At 37.4% G+C, this 21462-nt stretch overlaps 1 protein-coding gene across 2 annotated transcripts in view; it reads left to right on the top strand.

Annotated features, from left to right (window-relative positions):
- LOC126190905 (dickkopf-related protein 3-like) overlaps window positions 1–21462 on the top strand; it is a 189972-nt gene that overhangs the window by 79048 nt on the left and 89462 nt on the right. Inside the window, exons 1-2 of one of the 2 annotated variants that reach the window (XM_049931531.1) lie at window positions 340–499; window positions 6935–7083. In XM_049931531.1, the coding sequence (XP_049787488.1) occupies window positions 382–499; window positions 6935–7083 (267 nt within the window). In that variant the 5' untranslated portion in view covers window positions 340–381. Of the gene's footprint in view, window positions 1–339; window positions 500–6934; window positions 7084–21462 lie in introns of those variants that run through there. The other variant, XM_049931532.1, reaches the window with a different exon arrangement.

The raw sequence follows: 21462 nt of genomic DNA, 5'->3' as shown, positions 1-21462 counted from the left end.
AAAAAAGAATTAAAGCAATACAGAAGCACTTCCACGAGCTTTGGTGAAGGCGATAGATTGACAGAGACCGTAACTGGACCTAAAGTAACATCTTCCTTTTTAATGACTGACAATAATTATTCACAACTAAACACCTAGTTGTAAGGAAGTAAGCACATTTTAGTGTATACGTACCAGTATAACCTTATTTCCGCATCTCCTCATCACATTTCCGTTCTGTTTCCAGTGCAGCCAATGCTGATTTGAAATTTATTTAAAACAGTTCTGATGTATCTAACAGAACACAAGGCTGTTCTAGAAGTTGAGCTTTCTTTTTCGAAATTAATTTTTTTTTAGTACTTACATTTTACGAGGCTTCAGGAATGGCGAAATAATGCGCGAATGGTCATAGACGGAACCCGAAGCAAAACGCCGTATGCACAAAGCCACAGAACATTCATTCTTCACACGCTCCAGCCGCGAATGGAAGGAAGAGGAACAGGCTTTAATGACTCACACAGTATGTGTATGTAGATGTATAAGTTATGTAGAAAATAATAGAGCACAAATATTGATTTATTTTAAGTAATGGATCATTTTGCACAAACGAGAATGAGGAAATACCTCATTTAGGAATGATAAGGATGTAGGTGACTAAGCAAATATATTTCATTAGTAGCTTACATGTTCTTGTGAATACACAAACTTGTGCAGGTACTTCTTTGAAATTATCGATTCATTCTTGTTTTGCCTTGATGTACAGTATTAGATATTATTTCACTTTTTGAGATATGATGCAGTTGTTTATTAATTAGTTTTTCATTTTTTGTTATGAATGTAAGACGTTTGTCTTATTAGTTAAATAAATATTACTATAAGAAGCTGTTTGGTGTTATACTTACATAAAATGTACTTTCAGTAGTGTGGAGCGATGCAGGTGTGAATAGCTGTTTCATATATGGATGAACCTCTTATTTCTTGATGTCCCAGGACATGTCCTATCAACTGATTTATTGTTTCGATCAGGAATTGACATTTTTTTCTCCCCAGTTCAGTTCAGTAACTCTTCATTACTTATTTCACCTATATGTCTAGTTTTCAGCTTTATGCTATGTCACCACATGTAACCTGCTTCTATTCTCTTCTTGTGAGTACTGCTTATCATCCATGTTTCACTTGAATACATGGCTACAGTCTATACAAATATTTTCTCAGAGGTATCCTATCATTTAAAGGTGCATTAATTGTTAAAATATACTTCTTTTTAAGGAACACTCTTCTTGATATTGCTAGCCTACATTTTGTATCCTCTCTGCTTAGGCCACTGGCAGTTGTATTGTGACCCAAATAGCAAACCCCATAAATTATTTTTAGTGTACATTTATTCATCTAATTTCCTCAGTATCATATAATGTCGTTTGACAGCACTTCATCACCTTGGTTGCACTTTTGTTGATATTCATCTTACAGTCTCATTTCAAGACACTACCTGTTTCATTCAACTAGTTTTCAAACCAATTTTTGGCCTCCAACAGAATTTCGGTATCATCAGCCAACCTCATAGCTTTCCTTTACTGCTTCTCAATGTGCAGATTGAACAATATGGGTAAAGGGATACAATCTTGTCTCACACCCTTCTCTATTGTTTTCCTTCCATGTCCTTCGACTCTTATAACTGCAGTTTGATATCTGGTAAGTTGTAGATAACATTTTGCTCTCAGTATTTTACCCCTGCTGCTTTCTGGATTTCAAACAGTGTATTCCAGTCAACAATATCACAAGATTTCTCTAAATCTACAACTCTGTGAATATATGCTAAAATTTTTTTTTAATCATTCCACAGCCATGAGGAACATTAGCATATTTATTTTTCTTTGTAAATGTTTATTGTGTATACTTGTTTTTCTGACATGTTCTACATCCAGGAGTATCTCCTCATGATGGGTCCATTGGAACAAAAAGTACATCTAATCAAATCAAATCATTGATATTGTAGTCATAAGACACTTTTTGGTATTTTATTACGTGTGCTATTTTACATTTAGAATGTCCCCATCAGTTCCCTGTGACTATACTGGCTATCAGTTTCCCTCCAGTCAAATGTGTGAGGAAAATCATTCTCCAACCAGGAGCAGAGTATTTTCGTGTAGTGCACATTGACCATTTGTTGATAATTGAATTTCAATGCTACTGTCGCTACAGGAAATGGAACATCTTCGCACTGCTATGATTTGGTCCTGCACTGCCAGACACCTTTCTCTTAGCCTCGGATACATGGCTTATTGGAGTACTGCAGCTATCAAGAAAGCTGTAAGCTCTGCAGATAATAATCTTAATGTTTTTTATTGCCTCATGTGTTGAGGCTAGACAGCAGGTCTGTTGTGGAGTGGTCACTCATGGTTAGGGTTGCCATATTCCGTAAAATAAAAAAGGGAGTGATGACACGTTATTAGTTTATAACAATGTTATACAAAAATACACAAATGTGTTGTACCACACGAAAAGTTACATAGCTCCTTCCATATATTTAATAAGAGTGCACAAACTATTAATAGTGTAGAAGTACACATCTAAAAAACACAAAAAGTACCTACTGATCATTTTCAAGCACTAGTCAATCAGATGTCCATCTCTCCACATAAGTGGTCAGTGTAGACAGCTGCCATGCAGGGGACCTGGATTTGACTTCCAGATTATTCCTTAGTCGGACTATAACAGAGTGCACTCAGTCTTGTGATGCCAACTTGAACAATTAGCAGTGGCTCCAAGGTCTGGAAAGTCTGTAAAATTGCTTGGAGAGGGGTGCACTGACTCTATACCCCTCCATATGATGGTGCAAGGTAGAGGATGACATGGCAGCTGGTAGACATCCCTTGGACCTACAAAGCCTGGCAAGGAGCTCGTAAACCAGTTGTATTTCTGTAAACTTTGGGCACTTTTTAATAATTGAATATCACACATTGCAAATTTAAAAAAAAATTCTGAACAGAGCATGCCTTCATAGTCACTGTTTCTGGAATTCTGCCTTCATTAAATCTGTTGAACATCTGTTTCTTGTCTCACACCACTTACTCTTCATGAAAGAAAAGATTAACTCCATAAAGCCATTGAGCCAGGGATTCTGAACAAAAACACTAACACCGGAAAATTTGATAGACATTGTTCAGATAATGAAGAAAACAATTTAAGCCAGTCTGCCATGATGTCACTGTCTTTGTTCACACTCTTGTTAAGGTAATCTCAATGACCACTGAACTTTTCATATAGGTCATCTATGCAGATATTTTTAGTTAGATGAAACAGTTGTACAGCCTTCCCAAAATTTTTGAACTCAATCCCTTCCTGTAGAGAAAAAGTTGCAAGGGATGCATAGGGACTATCATCTGTCATATCACACCTTTTTTGCAGATACTGAAACATATTTCTATAAAAGCTGCTAAAGTCTTGAGTTACCTTTTTTTCTACAAATTCATAGATGTTACATTTTGGTTGTGCTCTGCTTTGCTACCAAAAAGTTGTCCTTTCTTCTCTCCTGGATTTTAGAAATAAGAAGTATAATTTGTTTGTACATCTCTAGTATATTTAAATCAGACCTTTCCAGTGTTTTAGCTACTATTTTCAGCTGACTCCCAATGTTACTTAAGAAATTAAAGTAGATTTCAGATAACAAACCTCCTCTGAGTCATCTTTCTTGAAAATATTAGTAGTATTTGGCAGTAAGGAGTGCTAATGAAGTATGACGGCATGTTGAAAGGTAATGCCTCTGAACTTTTTATGTGATAACCCTTACAGCTTTTTAAATAAACCAAACATTACTAACACTCTACATTTTTATTATTCATGTCTATTATTTATTTTTCAACATAGTCACCCAGGCAATGAACACGTCTCCCAATAAGAGACCAGTTCGTTGATACCATCACTCTAAAATGTTTGATTTTGTTGATAAAGCCACAACCTCACCTCTGCTTTTACCACTTCAACACTATCAAAGTGAAGTCCTCAAAGCTGTTCTTCAATTTTTGAAACAGATGAAAACCAGATGAGGCCAAGTCAGAACTGTATGGATGATGATGATGATGATGATGATGATGAACTGAAGGCAATGGATTGGTGCAGATGTCGCAGTGCTTCTGTGTGATCTGCCATTGTCACTGTATGCAGCTTCCATTCTTCTGTGGGTTTCAATCGGAGCAGGTTTTCTGTTGTTAGAAACTCGATTACAGCATTCTGTTTTGCATGCACCAACACAGTTACATTACACACCGCCATATTGCATGCTACCTGCTGCAATTTGAACCCTTGAGCAGCGGAGGGCTGCAATTTGTATCAGCAAAATGGGAAAATCGACTGAGTAATATGAATAACACATAATACTGAAATCAGTACTGAGAACAGAATAAAAAATCTGGGGGCATTACTTTTCAGCACACCCTTGTAACTTCTGATTGCTTCCAATTCTGAAGCAGTCTAGAAATGGCTGGTGTTAATGAGAGCCATCTAGTTGGAAAAGTCCTCAAAATATCAGTCATCTCATAATTCACAAATTCAGAAAATGATTTTAATTCTTCTCTTCCTTTGACTGAGACTGAGAATTAATTATATATCTTCAAGATTACATTCCCAACATCAGTATCTAATCTTTCAGTTGCAAACTTAAATTCTGTTATGTATGACATGATTAGAACAATTAACTTTCAGCAAGTTAGGGTTTTTATTTCTCAGCAGCTGATATATGAAACATGTTTCTCCAAAGTTCACATTGGTGTTGTCTGCAGGGTAAAAAGACGCACAATTCACAACCAAATTGTGTTTTTTCTAAGCCTTACTGTACCATATCAGTGATTTCCATAGGCGTTTTCTCAATACTTTCAACAAAATCTAGAGGTTTATTCTGCAGTGCCTTTAAAGCATCAAAGTATCAGGTGTCAACTGGGAACATTTTTCAATTGTTGTTGTTTGAAGCATTGGTTGCCAACAAAAAAAATTCAAGTCTATTCCTGACGTATGACACTTAAATGCAGAACTCATTTGGTCTGTATCATGGGGATTTATTCCACTTTTATGTATATAGCTACTCTCTCTTCCCTTGTATTGTGTATACAATGATGCGATAACAAGTTGCATCGAAGTGCATCTGCTAGATTTCTGTGACTACCGAAGAATGTTCTGTTATGCAGAGCACTTCTGAAGAAATATCTTTAGAATTTTCAATCATATTTAGTTACAGGAGACCATATTCTTCTTATTTAATAGGCTTCTTATGTTTTCGCAGAGAAGTCTGAATGTAGTTTGATTGTTATTCTTTGCACAGTCCTAGTTGTCATTTTCTTTTTATTTCTATTTGTTGTAAGTTATACAGCAACAGTCCTGTCTTTCACAAACATTTAACCTAAAAAGTCCTAGTGAAAATGTTGGAAATCATGGAGATTTGACAGAAAGTGCTCTGGTTACACTGAATGATTCTAGAAATTAGCCATGTAATGTAACCTCTTACTGGAATCATTAAGATGTATACGTACCATGTGAGGGAAAGTGAACTGTCACATCCATGTGGTCACTCCACAACTCCTGACACACTTTTGGAGTTCTGCATTTACACATTTGACACATTGCTCCATCCAAGCCTTTTTATATCGCTCGAAGGGTGACATGGTCTTCACATTAGTGTAACAAGCATTCCCAGTGTTGTGCCTGATGTCATACTCAGTTGCATAGTTGAGATTAGCTGCAGCCAAGAACTACTACATTATCTTCTTTACCATGACCATTTTCTGGAAAGCCTAAATCACAGATGGCATCTCCAAGTCCACTTGGTTTAAAAGATACTACTTACCAGGTATTTTCTAAGGGAGCTCTGTACTAGCTCAGACATTGCTTTCCCATCAGCAGCTGGTCTCTCTCTCTCTCTCTCTCTCTCTCTCTCCATCTCCATCTCCTCTCATCTTCATCAGATCCTGCCCAACACACCAAAGCAGCAGCTAATAAAAGGACTTGCACCTAGTGGCTGACCAATTCCAGACAGGAATCTCCCAGCTAATAAAGCCATACAATCATTTCATTTTTCCAACAGAAGGATCATCTTGGTTTTCTTTAACCCCATGTATATTGCTATTTCTTCTATTCTTACATTTTCATACACTAAATCATTTACTGTCACATTTACATCTAAATTACAAAAGATATTTCAGTCTAAGATCAAATCATCAATACTGTTGTACTGTGACCTTCAACCATAATTTGGAATTTTGCTTTGTGAAACTATTCAAAACAGAATGTCAGCAGCTCTTTAAGTGTTCTCAGTCAGTACCAAAAACACAAAATTATTGAAGTCACCACTGTTAAGTCTACATAAACCTTACCAACATTCTAAATTCTTGTCTGTAAATGGTCTACCAGTACTACTAGCTTGTGCATATTCCAATAGTGATTACAAGCATACCACATCTGCTGATATTCCATGCACCTTTTAATTTTTTTGTTAATGTTACATGTTAGTTTGTTTTATATCTAAGGATCATTATAGTTTGAAGGAAGATAGGACATGGGTGTTTTCAGATCCACATTACCTTTGACTCACAACTATAGCTATTATTACTCTGCAGCTAAACCATTTCAAACAATTTGTCCTAGAAAAGTCTTACAACTGGTAAGTAGAATCTCTGAGCAATGTTTTGGGTTGTGCCTTTATTGGAGAGTTGCTATGAGCATTATCTATGGAAATTTATGGTCTGTTTTTGAGTTCAAGCCTGGAACACACATCCAATCTGTCAGGGAGTCTCTACTAATGTATTATATTAACCTATTTCATGTTTCTGAAAATTTTCATTCCTATTGTGACTTACAATCAGGTGTGCATTAACAGCACTGGAAGGTTATAAGAAGAGCATTTAATGCCCTTTGTTTCTGCATAACCACAAATGTGTGTGTCATTTAAAATTGCATCTTGTTTCAGAATACAAAATGCCCACTGCCAGAAGGAAAGCTGTTCTGCTGCCATACCATCTGCTTGTGGCTGTGGTGTTGATTACTGTGCTGATATGTGATGTCCAGCATGCTGTAGCAGATCCTGTCCCAGGGCCATGCATCAAGGATGACCATATGGTGTGTCATACATGTTATACATTGCCAATGCTGTCTAGTCTCCAATGTGTCTACATGATATTTTTTAACATGTGTGTACTGTAAATAGATCATTGTATTTAGACTATAGATAAGCATTAGTGTTTTTAAGAGATGATGGCAAGGATCTGATATCAGTAAACATCAAAAACAATATCTTCTGGTGATGAAATATTTGATAAAGTGTAAAACTATTATTTTACCCATATATTTGTAAAGAGTACAATTAGATAGTAGTGGTGCATTAAACATCACATAATACATACCGGTAAAATAATTGTTTGTATTTACATAATTATACGTAGATTATTATGTACAATGGCTTGGTGTAAATTTTCTGCCAGCTGATATTTGTATATTATTCTGGCTGTTAATGTGACCTTATCTCACGTAGTGCTTTGTGTCTAGGTCTACATCCATACTCCGTAAACCAGAGGGTATGTCCCATTCATGTATGGAGTGTGGGAAGAATTCCTCTGTGCATGCTGTAATTAATGTAATCTTGTTCTCACAATCAGGACTAATATTTAGGGAGTAGTATCAGATGCCTACAGTCACCACCTAAAGCTGGTTCTTGAAATCTTGTAACCAAACTTTCTCAGGATAGTTTCCATCTGTTAGAAAGTCTTCCATTTCAGTTCTTTCAAAATCTCTTGTGACACTCTCCCAAGGGTCAAATTAACCCTGTGGCCATTTATGCTGTCCTTCTCTGTATATGTTCAGTATCCCTAGTTCAGGTCCTACACACAAGATCAATATTCTGGAATGGATTGCTTCAGTGATTTGTAAGCAATCTCCTTTGTAGAGTGATTCCGTTTCCCTAGTATTCTGCCAACAAACTGAATTGTGCTACTTACTATACCCGTGACTGAGCATGTGCGGTTGTTCCATTTCATGTCCCCACAAAGTGTTACACTCAGGTATTTGTGCAAGTTGATCAATTCCAGTAGTGGGGCACCTACATTATAGACATAAACATTTTGTGAAGTGAAAATTTTTAAGTTTTGAAACATTTAAAGCAAGGTGTCAGTCTTTGCACCACTTTGATATCTTATCAAGATCTAACTGAATATTTGTGCAGCTTCTTTCAGACTGTACCTCATTATGGATATCCGCAGCACCTGCAAAAATCTGAGTTTACTATTAATATTGTCTGCAATGTCACTAATAAGACATGAACAGCAAGGGACTCAGCACACCTCCCCCGAGCACACCTGAAGTTACTTCATCAGTCAGTGGTTCTCTATCCAAGATAAATTTCTGCATCCTCTCTACCAAAAACCCCTCAAACCAGTCACAAATTTCTAATGATACCTTATATGACGGTACTTTTCATAATAAGCATAGATGTTGTAGAGTCAAATCTTTTCAGAAATTGAGAAATACTGCATCTGCCTGCCTTTTTTGATCTTTGGCTTTCAGTATGTTATGTGAGAAGAGTGAGAGATGGGTTTCACATGATCAGTGTTTTTGAAATTTGTGCTAGGTGGCAAGGAGGAGATCATTCTACTCTAGGCATCTCACTGTATTTGGGCTCAAATACATTCTAAGATTCTACAACAAATGGCTTTCACAGATGTAGGATGATAGAATTGTGGATCACTTCTGTAGTGTTGGCAGAAGAGCCAACACCGTGTTGCTAGAGGAGGCCGAAATGCACGCTATAATCTCACGCAGGATGGCGCGAGGTCTGGAACAGTTAAAGGAGATGAGTCTACTAAATAAAGTATGTAGTTTATGTAATACTTAACTTTAATCCATAATTGTAGAACATCGCTCTTGATGATACATAATTTGAATCTCAATATAAACTGGTAATGGCGCCTTGCTAGGTCGTAGCAAATGACGTAGCTGAAGGCTATGCTAACTATCGTCTCGGCAAATGAGAGCGTATTTGTCAGTGTAGCTTCGCTAGCGAAGTCTGCTGTACAACTGGGGTGAGTGCTAGGATCTGTCTCTAGACCTGCCGTGTGGCGGCGCTCGGTCTGCAGTCACTGTGGCGACACGCGGGTCCGACGTATACTAACGGACTGCGGCCGATTTAAAGGCTACCACCTAGCAAGTGTGGTGTCTGGTGGTGACACCACAACTTCTGCTATTCTTCTTATGGGTAGAAGTGACTCATGCTTTCTTCCAACCACTGGGCACCGTTTTTTGTTCACGGGATCTGTGATAGATTATAGCAGATTTGATCAGGCCCTGTTGCTTTGTTCAGTTTCAATGATTTCAGCTGCTTCTCAATGTCACCTACATATCTGTTTCAATTGTCTTCTCAGTATTATGGCAATTATTTTGGGTCAACATTGCTGGATTTTTTTTTGTAAAGGTATATTTGAAAAAGTTGTTAAAAATTTCTGTTTTTGTGTTCTTACTCTTAATTCCAATTCCTGTCCCATCTTGAGTGACTGAACACTATACTTTGGTGCCACTAGCAGCCTTTACACATGATCAGAATTTCTTTGGGTTTTGTGGAAGATATTTCAACAATATTCTGCTATCGTAGTCATTGAAGACTTTGCATTTTGCACTCTTGAGAACCAAATGTCTTTAATTCAATATCTCTCTATCTATAACCCAATACTTTGTTTTATAAATGTTATGCAATTGTTTGTTATTTTAGAAGTTTCTTTATAGCAGCTGTATACCATGGCGTCACCTCTTACAATATACTATTGTACTGAGTATGTTTCTATCCTGTGTGTGATACGCTATTCTTTAAACTTGATCCATAGTTTCTCTACATGCTCCTGTTCTGAGCTAAAAGTTCACTGTTTCTTGTCCAAAGCTTTCTACTTGTTTCAGTAAACCTTTGTACTTTGGTATCCATTGTTGCTATAACTACCTCAATGTCACTGTTATGTTTTGATGTGGACATCCTCAAAGATGCCAAGTCTATTTGTTGGCATTAAATCTAATACCCTTTCATCACGGCTGGTGTTCTGAACTATCTTCTGTAGGTAGTTTTCAGAGAAGGTATTTAGTATTTAGTAATGTTTCATACCAACAATTTCACACTAAACACTAATAAATCTGTAATTATCTCAATTGATTGTTGGGTGATTAAAGTCCATCTAATAATTACAGTATGATTTGAGAACTTACCTACAAGCAGACTGAGGTTTTGTCTAAAGATTTCAGTTACATCAAGAGGTGTGTCTGGACATTGACAGAAGGAGCCAATTATAATTTTATGCCTGTCTTTTATACTGCGACTTGCCAAACGAATCTCACATGCAACTTCAATGTCTGTCTCAGTGGATTTAATGTCTACTGCAACAAATACACTGCCTCCATTTCCCATTACCCTATCCTTTCAGTATACACTTAAATTTTTACCAAAAATCTCACTGCTGTCAGCTTCAGGTTTTAACCACATTTCTGTACCTAGTAGTATGTGAGTTTCACTGATTTTTAGGAATGCCTCAAATTCTGGCACTTTGTTGTGAATTCTTTCGAAGTTAACCACTAGGAATTTAATCATCTCATCTGTGGGGGGTGTTTCTGTGGATCTTACACTTACACTTCAAAGTTTTTTTAGCTATTGTTATCTACTGGACAGAGTCACCTAATGTTTAAAAAACTTGTGTGTCCCACGCACACAGTCAGCTATCTGGATAGCTGCCTTTCATATGTAGTGGACACTTAACACATTTAGTGGAAGCCTACAGTTCTCAACATATAGCACAGGTTTAGGAAACCACATTTTAGCTTATCACAGAACTTTTACAGTCCCTGGATCAAGCCTTCCATGACTCAGAACTAGGGGGCCACAATGTATTCTGGGGCAGTGCTACAGATCGTGAGCTTCGTTGAAACTCTGTGAACCAGGCTGCCTTTCTCAACCTCCTGTACAAAGTACTAGGGTGGCCCAGTTATGATCTCAGGGCCCAGATTACAGGCATCATTTGTTCCAAAATGTGCCACAATCTGCTGATGGCTGCACACTGTTCCATCAGTGGCTGCCACAATAGCCTCTTCAGCATGCTGAATGAGGCCTCCAGGCATACGCACTGAGTGCATCTGGTGTTCCATCCCATCCCTTGATGCCATTTTCCTAACAAGTGCCATTATACACCATACATTTAAACTCCCAACAATTAATAGACCCATTTTGCATCCTCTTGACACAGGGCAGAGCAGTAATGAAAGTTGCTCAGGCTTCCTGCCACATCAAGTGGTTTAAAATCCAAATGGTTTAAAATCCAAGTCACCACTTGACAATGGCCGAGGAGTAGTCGGCCGAAAGCTCGTGGATTTTAAACCACTTGACACGGCTGGAAGCCAGAGAAACCTTTATTAGTACATATTGCTGTGAAACTATGCACTCCTATAGGACGGAGCAGGTTTTCCAAAAGAAGTGAGTCTCACTGGCTCAGTTTTGGTTTCAGTGAAAGACAGCAAGTCAGACTTGTTGGTTAGGTGGACACATGTAACATCTTGAGTTCTCCCTGGTCCTTGTCTGTCCTATACAGGATGCCTAGCTCTGCCATTGACATGTCACTCACAGTGAAATTAATGAGTAGTGATGGACCTTCTATGTCCCACAGAAGAGGCAGTATCCTTCAGTAATTGAGGTACCTTTGGTATCTCTGGTACATGACTCTTGGTAGCACTCCCAACACATCCATTTGCAGCACTTTTCAATCACTTTACAGTAGTCAGGAAGATTTTAGCTGCTTAACCCTGTGATGCATAGCGCCCACTACAGTGGACAGCAGTTAATGGTCACTTCTTTGGCATTTTCAATCAGTCATGAGGCTGAAAATGCACACAGTTCACTGCAGTGGGCACTCCCTACTGGCGTTGTGTCCTGCATGCATTTGCAGCCTCATGACTGATTGAAAACGCCAGAGAATTGATCATTAAAAGTTGTCCACTGTAGTGAAATTCATGCAACACAGGGTTAAGAATAGCACACAACTCATCCCCTGTCTAAGAACAGCAAACATAGTGGAGCTGTATTGTGCCTGATGCAATATTTTACAAAACAGTAACAGACAGCTTTAATCTAAGCTTGCTGCTTCTTTTCTAATTTATGATTCTGATGTGCTACAGGTATTACCAGTAGCCTTTTAGAACTAAAGTGAGCCAAAATGAGATGTATATTGAGAGAAGAAAAACTTGGTACAAGTGTAACTGCTTCTCTGAAACGATTTGCAGGTTATTGTCACCAAGAAATTTGACAGTAGCATTAATTTACATTAAATGCAGGGAATATACACTGAAATTATAACAGAAAAATAATGTGACAGTATATGCTACTTACTTCCAGTAACTGCAATTTACAGATGCTGATTTACTATGAAATAGGTTATGCAAAACACTCATGACACAAGCTTACAATGACTACATTATACCACTCAATATATCACATTTCTGAAAAACACAGGTTGTGTCTACAAATTGGTGATACAGTACTGTACAATCATCTACATTAGTTTTGATAAAATGAGCACACTTAAAATTTATTTTAAGTTTTTGAACCAAACTTTTCAAAATGATTTTATCTAACCCATGTGACTTAACTTGGAGGCACGAGGCATACTGAAAGTTGACTCAGCTTGTATACATAAAGATAAGTAAATAATCTACAAAATGCACATATTTTGCGCTCTGCCAATTTTGCATCCCCTTTTACACTAGCCTGCCAAAGATAAACACTGCAATATCAGTATATCTCACAAAAATAACATGATATGTGGATTACAACAAACACATGTCCATTTGAAGTAGCTATCTGATTCCATTTATACTATGATTTGGAATCAATGGTTCTGACACCGCAGACTCCCCTTCACTCCTCCTTAAGTTATAGGATGATTCAGTTTACAGGCTTGAGGAAGACAAGGGCCTTAGCACTGCTAGCTAGACCATTCCGTTAATAAGAGTTCAGTGCTAATGAACAGTAGTCAAGGAACAGTGTATGTTATGTGAATGGCCATACTTGTGAGTAAATTAGGTAATTAGAATGAAAATCCTTCCACTGAATTTGTTTGGCTTTTTCCAAAACTACCGGCTGATTATAATTAAACTATTTAACACATTATAACACAGAATTAATTATTGTATGAGTACCAAACTTGGTAGCACTAATGTCCCGAGTATGGGGTGCATGATTTCCATGGATCGAATTGCCACTGTCCAGTTCCAACTATGGCCAGGTGCCATGATCAGTCATTGTGATTGATGACCAGTTGCACCACATATGGTTGATGAAATCACTGTTGCTATGGCACAGTGCTGCACACAATTCCGCATCATCAGGCATTGGGTGTGCTGTGTCAAGGCAGTTCCCATGGTCCACTGCACAGAAGGTGCTTTGAACCATTCTCAAATGGTATCCATACAAGATCCATATCACACAGCAGCTTGCACCTCAGGATGCACAATGAAGTGTTGACTTCACTCTCCACTTTCTTGAAATGATTGTAGTTGATGAGTTCTGGCTGTGGACCATCCTATGGATAGACGAAGCTCATTTTTCCCTGATGGGTGAGGTTGACACACAGAATTGCCAAGTGTGGGGATATTCACCTCCAATCACTGTGCATGAATTTCCTCTGTATGGTGAACGTGTCACCATACAGTGTGGCTTCATGGCTATGTTCATCATTGGCCCATTCTTTTTGAACAGGTTGGTGCTCAAGGACCAAAGATGTGTAGTGTGACTCACCAGTGTTACTGTGATAAGCTTCTTCAGCATTTCATATCCACTCTACAGGAGAGAAGTGTATTGAACTCAACAGTTTTCATGCAAGATGGTTCCCCACCACACGTTGCTCGTGAAGCTGACTCACTTCTCTGAAACACATTTGAAAATGATCAAGTTATCAGCTGATAATTTCAAAATACTTGGCCAGTGTGATCACCTGATCTCAATCCCTGTGATTTCTGGTTGTGGACCTACCTGGAGGACAGGGTTTACCAGGGGAACATTCACTCATATGCTGATCTGAAGTGCAGCCTATCAAGAGAGGTAACCAGCATACCAATGGACATGCTTTGTTCTGTTTTGCAGAATGAAATCCCACACTTTCAGACTCTTCTGGACTCTGATGGGTGCCATTTGGGCCCCTTTCATAGTAGTAATGGTACCGGTATGTAATGGCATGATGTACCATAGCAACACATTAAAAGTGTTTCAATTGAATTGATTCTCCATTATTTTTCTTCTCCATGTCCTTGGCATTAGTGCTACCAAATTTGCTAATCATATGATAATTATTTTCCATGTTATACTGTGTTAAATAGGGAAAGTTTAATCATAACCACCCAGTTTATATCTGTTGTGATTCTACCTTAAATCATTCTGGATGGGTATCCATAGATATTTGATGGTTTTAAATGATCCCAATAACTACTCAGTGATGACATAATCAAATTGTATTGGGTCATTTTGTAGTTTTACACACTTTGCATGACATTTTCTTATGGTGACAATCAACTGCCAGTTTTTTTACCAAGTTCTTATCATCAGAAGATCCTCTCACATCATTCCATCATTTTACAATTATTCAGTCTCCATGTATACAGCCTTGGTGTTAATATAACATTAATATAACAGTCAGACTCCCCTGATATAAACTACATGCTGTCATTTCTCATTCTGTCAATTTATCGAGAATAATAGATTGAAGTATGTTTGCCAATAAATCTTCATTGCAACCACAAACCTTTGTTTGCATGCTCTCATGAGTCTCTATGACCTAAATTACAGTTTTGCTTAATACTTATGTAGTAGAATTGCATAAAATTGTTGTCTGCACACACATTAATTAATTACTTTCAGTATTAAGAAAATAGATAAAGTTATTTTATGCCAACATAACTTATGCAGTCCATTTAATATTAATTGCATCACACCAAAAGAAAGGAAAATGCTATAGTACAACACAATACATTGGTAGTCATAGAAAATATTCTGATTAAAAAAAGTGGGAAGGCTGCCCTGCCGAATTTGTCTGAAATTAATTTCTGACACTTGCACAAAATTGGTGTGCCAGGAAAGTTTACAAACACAGTGATTGGTAGAGGATGCCAAGATTTGTTGTTGTTAAAATGTTATTCTCAGAATGGTGATCAAATACTCTGTCGTAAGCAGCCTTCTAAAAACTTTTTAGAGACCATGAAAAGGAAGGAGATAAACCTGTAACTAGAGCTCAGTCGCTCATCTCCACTTTTATAAAGCAGACTACCTAGTCAGCCAATATTTTAGTACTTGGTTAAAGTAACACCATAATCAGAAAAGTAATTAATTTTCAGCAAGTTCATGAATTTTGTAATCTCTTTGGCGACAGTAATGTCTGGCAATGGAAAGACTGTCTAAAGGTGCGTTTACACCAGTGCACCTTGTGGCTAGTCACTGTGCAGCTATAGCTTGTCCCACATGGCAGTAGAGGCACAGTTGTGATTGGAATCACTCACATGCACATATTAAAGAAGAGACATGCAACCTTCGCATATGCCTCTACTCGCATGTGGGGGAAGCGCAGTTGCATGGCAAGTTACAAGGCACACAGTTGTAAATGCACCTTAAGTAAGTCTGACATGTGGAACCTACTTCCAATGGTCCATTTTTTGTATGTGTGCTTCCAGACAGTTGAACATGATGTGCCTTACCAAGTTCATGTGTTTCATTCCTGATAATGCTGAAACTTGCTTTTCTTTGTGCTTAAAATTTGAATTTACTGTGTATAGCGTATAGCTTTAGCTAGAGGTCTGCACAGGTACAGATATTCATGGATATCCACAATAATATTCACTTAGAAAATGGAAACCTTAATGGAAACAGATATCTAAAATCATTAACTAATTAATTAATTCACACATTGTGTTTCATAGAACCTATCAAAAAGGAGAAACTTCAGAAATGTGGAACAAGGCAAGATATACATTGACATGAGACAAAGACATCATAGAAATTTAATCTGTATACTATAGTAACTGTAAAGTATCACTGTACTGCATTAGTGCTGGTCATACATTTGCGTCAAATTTTAAGTGAGTACACTAGTAAGAAAGCTGCTACTTTGAAAAAAGCTGTTTATCAATCAGTAACTTAATATTTATTTATTAAAATGGTATTTCTCAAATATATTTTTTTACATCTATAAATATTGTTCACAGTATTTTATTTCTTGTCATACAGCTTTATAACAAACATCAATACATGCCATATACCTAACAGACCTTTTCAATATGTTTTTAATTTTATTTTGAATTTCTTACTTTATGTCAGACAGGAGTCTGTTGAATACCTTCCACTAGAGTACATAATTCCACTCTGAACCCTAGACAAGGAGCCAAAGTCAACATGAAAATTATTCTTGAGCCTCGCATTGTAACAGTGTGTATTACGGTTCAGCTGAAACTGTTTTTTATTATTAGCAGTAAAAACCATTAAGGTGTTTATGTATCTGAGAGTGAATGTAAGAATTCTAAGAATTTTATGGTCCTTAAAATGGGCTTCTGCGAAATGTTCAGTTATCTACTTTTCACAATATTCTTACTACGCCCTTTGGCTGAACAAAGACTTTTGGTGTTTAGGTACACTATCCTGGAAGGTGATTCCACAAGTTAACAGGGAGTGAGAAAATGCAAAATAAGCCAACACTCTTGCCTTTAGGTTAACAAAATGAGAGATGCTGCTAAGGGTATAACATGCTGAACTTAGCTTCCTGGTTAGTTTATCCATATTTTGAGTCAATTTTAACTTATTATCCATCTGCACTTGAAGGAATTTTGCACACTCTGCTTCATTCAGTGTATGGCCATTGGTGTGTGTCTGGTGGTAGGAGGTCAGTATTGTCATTGTGAAATTGCATAATACGAATCTTTGTGAGATTAAGCTGTGAACAGCTTGTAGACTTGTTCAGATCTCATCTGAGCTATGTCCACTAGGACTTAAATTACTGATGATTTGCTCTATATTTTTGCAATACAAGCAATCAGTACTAACTATTATTATTATTGTTGTTGTTGTTGTTGTTGTTGTTGTTGTTGTTGTTGTTGTTTAAAGCATTATTATTACCCCTCTGGGACAGGGTTCCATTATGCAGGGTGATTCCGTGTGTTACAAATTTTCAGCGATGGTGGAGAAGGGTAAATGTATCAATTTGAGATAAGGGACCCTAGTCCAAAAATGATGAAGTTGAAAGTTATAAGCAAAAATCATTGTGATACCTCTGACAGTGGAATACCTGTAGCAGTGCTTTTCTTGCTGACTGTCAACAACTTTCAAAGTTGTTAGTGTGGATCAAAATAAATAAATAAAATGTCTAGTACATACCAGCTCTAAAATGCATACCTTAAGAGATACGGACATTTGTTCATCTTAATGACCGTAAAACATGTCAGTTCTACTACAAGCTCTCCGATTTCTATATTTCTGGATTATGTGGTATGGACCAAAACAAGAAAAAATGCTCAATAAATATGGGCACTCGTGCAGTAGAAGAGATGTGTTTCACAGTAGTGTAGATGAACAGTTGCTCATAGCTATTAAGGTGTGCACTTTAGGGCCCATAATTATTGGACATTTTTTCTTGTTTTGGCTTCTTCAAAAGGGCACAGTTGCTTTCCTTCTCCACTCCTCCCTAATCTGAGCTTTTGCTCCATCTCTAATGACCTCATTGTCAACAGGACATTAAACACTACTCTCCTCCTTGTTTTGGTGCATACTGCCAACTACCCAACAATCTTAGGAACAACCATACCAGTACAAGTATTCTGGCGGCAGATATATCAGAATGATTTTTGTTATAATGTTCAACTCGGTTGTTTCCTGACAAGGGTCCCTTACCTCAAATTAATACATTTACCCATCTCCGTTACCCCTGAAAGTTTGTAACGTCACCATACAGTCACCCTATATAGATTTGAATGTGCAGTCTCCTGGAAACACTAGGTGCATTGTTGATATTAGCAAGTGCTAAAGATGGTGATATGGCACTCTTCCTCAGTATCTGCATAGTTACAAGCATATCCTGTCCTGCAGTCTGGGTCATACCTGTTTTATTTGTATTCATATGTCAGTTACGTAAGTACTGAAAACTGCCACAAGACATGGTAAAATGGGAAGTTCCATCATGCATGTAGGTAGTGATTTGTAGAGTGTATGTGCAGTAGAAAGTGACAACACATAAGTGCTGACAAAGTCTCCATTAGTGAGTATCTGAAATTACAGATACAGCTGGCATTTCTCTGTTTATTACGGAACTGTCAACTAATATGAATGAGGCCCATCACCTCCTATATTTTACCTACAATGACTCAGTTTTTCATTAACTGTTCCTTAACATAGATTGCAGCTGAGTCATCATATATCATTCAACATAACTGAGTTTCAGTAAAAAATCAGTGAATAATTTAAGATTTCGCTTAAATGCATTTAAAAGTTCACAGTGCAACACTTTTGGCATTGAGAAGTAATTTAACATTGTGACCAATTAATGAACATTTGATAAATGAACTACATCATTAATGTTTAGCAATATCCAAGTGTGATAGTAACTGTAACTCGACTTTGACTTCCCAATTCTAAGCAAATATTTTACAGAAATTTTAAGAAAATAATTTTCTGTAATAATGACAGAAAGTTGTAAATTAAGAATTACTTCTTAAGTAATAGAACCCAGTACGTTGTCCTCGGTGGTGAGTGTTCATTGGAGGTGAGGGTATCATCTGGAGTGCTCCAGGGAAATGTGGTAGGTCCGCTGTCATTTTCTATCTACATAAATGATCTTTTGGATAGCGTGGATAGCAATGTGCGGCTGTTTGCTGATGATGATGTGGTGTATGGGAAGGTGTCATCGTTGAGTGACTGTAGGAGGATACAAGATGGCTTGGACAGGATTTGTGAGTGGTGTAAAGAATGGCAGCTAACTCTAAATATAGATAAATGTAAATTAATGCAGATGAATAGGAAAAAGATTCCTGTAATGTTTGAATACTCCATTAGCAGTGTAGCGCTTGACACAGTCATGTCGATTAAATATTTGGGCGTAACATTGCAGAGCGATATGAAGTGGGACAAGCATGTAATGGCAGTTGTGGGGAAGGCGGATAGTCGTCTTCAGTTCATTGGTAGAATTTTGGGAAGATGTGGTTCATCTGTAAAGGAGACCGCTTATAAAACACTAATACGACCTATTCTTGAGTACTGCTCAAGCATTTGGCATCCCTATCAGGTCGAATTGAGAGAGCACATAGAAGCAATTCAGAGGCGACCTGCTAGATTTCTTACTGGTAGGTTTGATCATCACACGAGTGTTATGGAAATGCTTCAGGAACTCGGGTGGGAGTCTCCGGAGGAAAGGAGGCATTCTTTTCATGAATCGCTACTGAGGAAATTTAGAGAACCAGCATTTGAGGCTGACTGCTGTACAATTTTACTGCCTCCAACTTACATTTCGCGGAAAGACCACGAAGATAAGATAAGAGACATTAGGGCTCGTACAGAGGCATGTATGTAGATGTAGATGTAGATGTAGATGTGATCTTGTGTTAAAATGTGGTCATGATCAGCCTCTATATTCCTCAAAAGCATCCTGTACTTGAGGAATGAGTGTTGGGCAGCAGATGCAAAAATTTTGCACCAATGTTCTAGTGAAGAACCTAGTGGAGATGGTTAGTTGTTGCCTTCCTTCAACCTGTAACATTTGATGCACATTTCTGTTTCAGAAACACTAAACATCAAAAAACACACTTTCTGATAATACCGAAAGTAAGTATTACATTTGTCACACACACTTTTCTTACAACCTTCCTATTTTAGCCCTATTGCCAAGTACATTGAATTATGGTTAGTTCCTTTCTTACCTTTCAAAAACTGTTTGTGACCTAGGCATTTGTGATGATTACTGTTTATTCTCTGGCCATTGCGTGCTGCTTGCTGTGTTGCTTCTTTTCTTTTTTAGTCATTCTTTCCTCAGAAGATAACTATGGATTCAAAAAGTTCTTTCATGTGTGTCACCAACTACAAGATGCCTACTCCTTCTTTTTGTATCTATCATGGCAAAGTTTCTCTCTAAAACCAGCTGTGTTAGTATAACCATGGCAATTATACCAATGGTTGTGTTGCACAGCTTAGAATGGGCATCATACTCTCAAGGAATCTTAAGGAACATGCACCTGAAGACTAAAAACTGGACCATCTGCCCACAGGTACACGCTCCATCAAAATCATTACACTTGCCATTCAAAATCTTCATACTCAGTTAGTTCTAATATATATTAAAACGGTTCAAAAGGAGACCTGACTTCATAGAACTGAAAGGTTTATTGCCTGTAGTACAAGGAATGGTACACGGTCCTAACATCTCTATGCACACATACTGACGTTCACTCTTATTTCAGCTTCTTATTACTTTCCTGAGGTAACCATTGCTTTTAGAGATCTTTGTTACTGATTCATTACTAATATTTATGAGTTCTGAATCCTGTCCATAAACACTGCAGCATTTAACAGAGTTATCAAACTTCTCATGGCACATGGGTACGTATCATCTAACCACGTCTGTCATCCAGCTGTGGCTTCCCACTACTCATTGCCTTCCACACTACCAATAATGGTTGGAACCAAACTGAGCTTCTCAAAGACTGGGTTTCCCCTGGCAGCAGTGGTGTTGCGCTAGGCCACTATGCGTAAGGTACAGATATTGATACTAAAAAAAAAAAAAAAAAAAAAAAAAAAAAAAAAAAAAAAAACTATATCTGTAACTGCATGTGTTGTAAGAATTTTTGTAGGAAAGAATTGAATTTCTCATTTAAATGAGTGCCATTTGTATACTTTTTCACATTATTCATCTGGTAATCTCTCTGAATAGTGTGACTGAGGAAGCATTTATGATTCTGTGCAGTTGTATATTTCAATTCTTCATTAAACCTGATTATGGGGATACTTTATTCTGTCATTTGGCCATCTTACTCAGATAAATCATCAATTGTAGAACTTGCATCTTTCTCAAGAAGGATAGTCTGTTTCAGAAATAAGTTATCCATCACTGTTTCACTGTTTTATATTCTCACTGGGAGTTTAACTAGTGTGTTACACCAAAACTGGACATCAGTAACTGTAACTGCCCTAAATTAGTGTTATCAGAGATGAAATCAGTTCTGAAAGCTCCGCATCAAATTACGTCAGTCATTTCTGGCTGATTTCTCAATCACCTAGATCTTTGTCTTCATTGTTGTGTGATACTATGACTTTCCTTCCCCATGTTTAAAATTTTCATTCTCTCCAACATACTGGTATCTGGTTTATACCTAGATGAAGATATATCTGACTTTAATTACTATGCTTACTAACTTTTTATTTATGTGACTGTCAGTCTACTAAAGCATAATTCAGTTTCAGCAGCC

Source organism: Schistocerca cancellata, chromosome 6, assembly GCF_023864275.1.
Source record: "Schistocerca cancellata isolate TAMUIC-IGC-003103 chromosome 6, iqSchCanc2.1, whole genome shotgun sequence".
Taxonomy (NCBI): Eukaryota; Metazoa; Arthropoda; class Insecta; order Orthoptera; family Acrididae; genus Schistocerca; species Schistocerca cancellata.
This window is presented reverse-complemented; position numbering and strand designations above follow the sequence as displayed.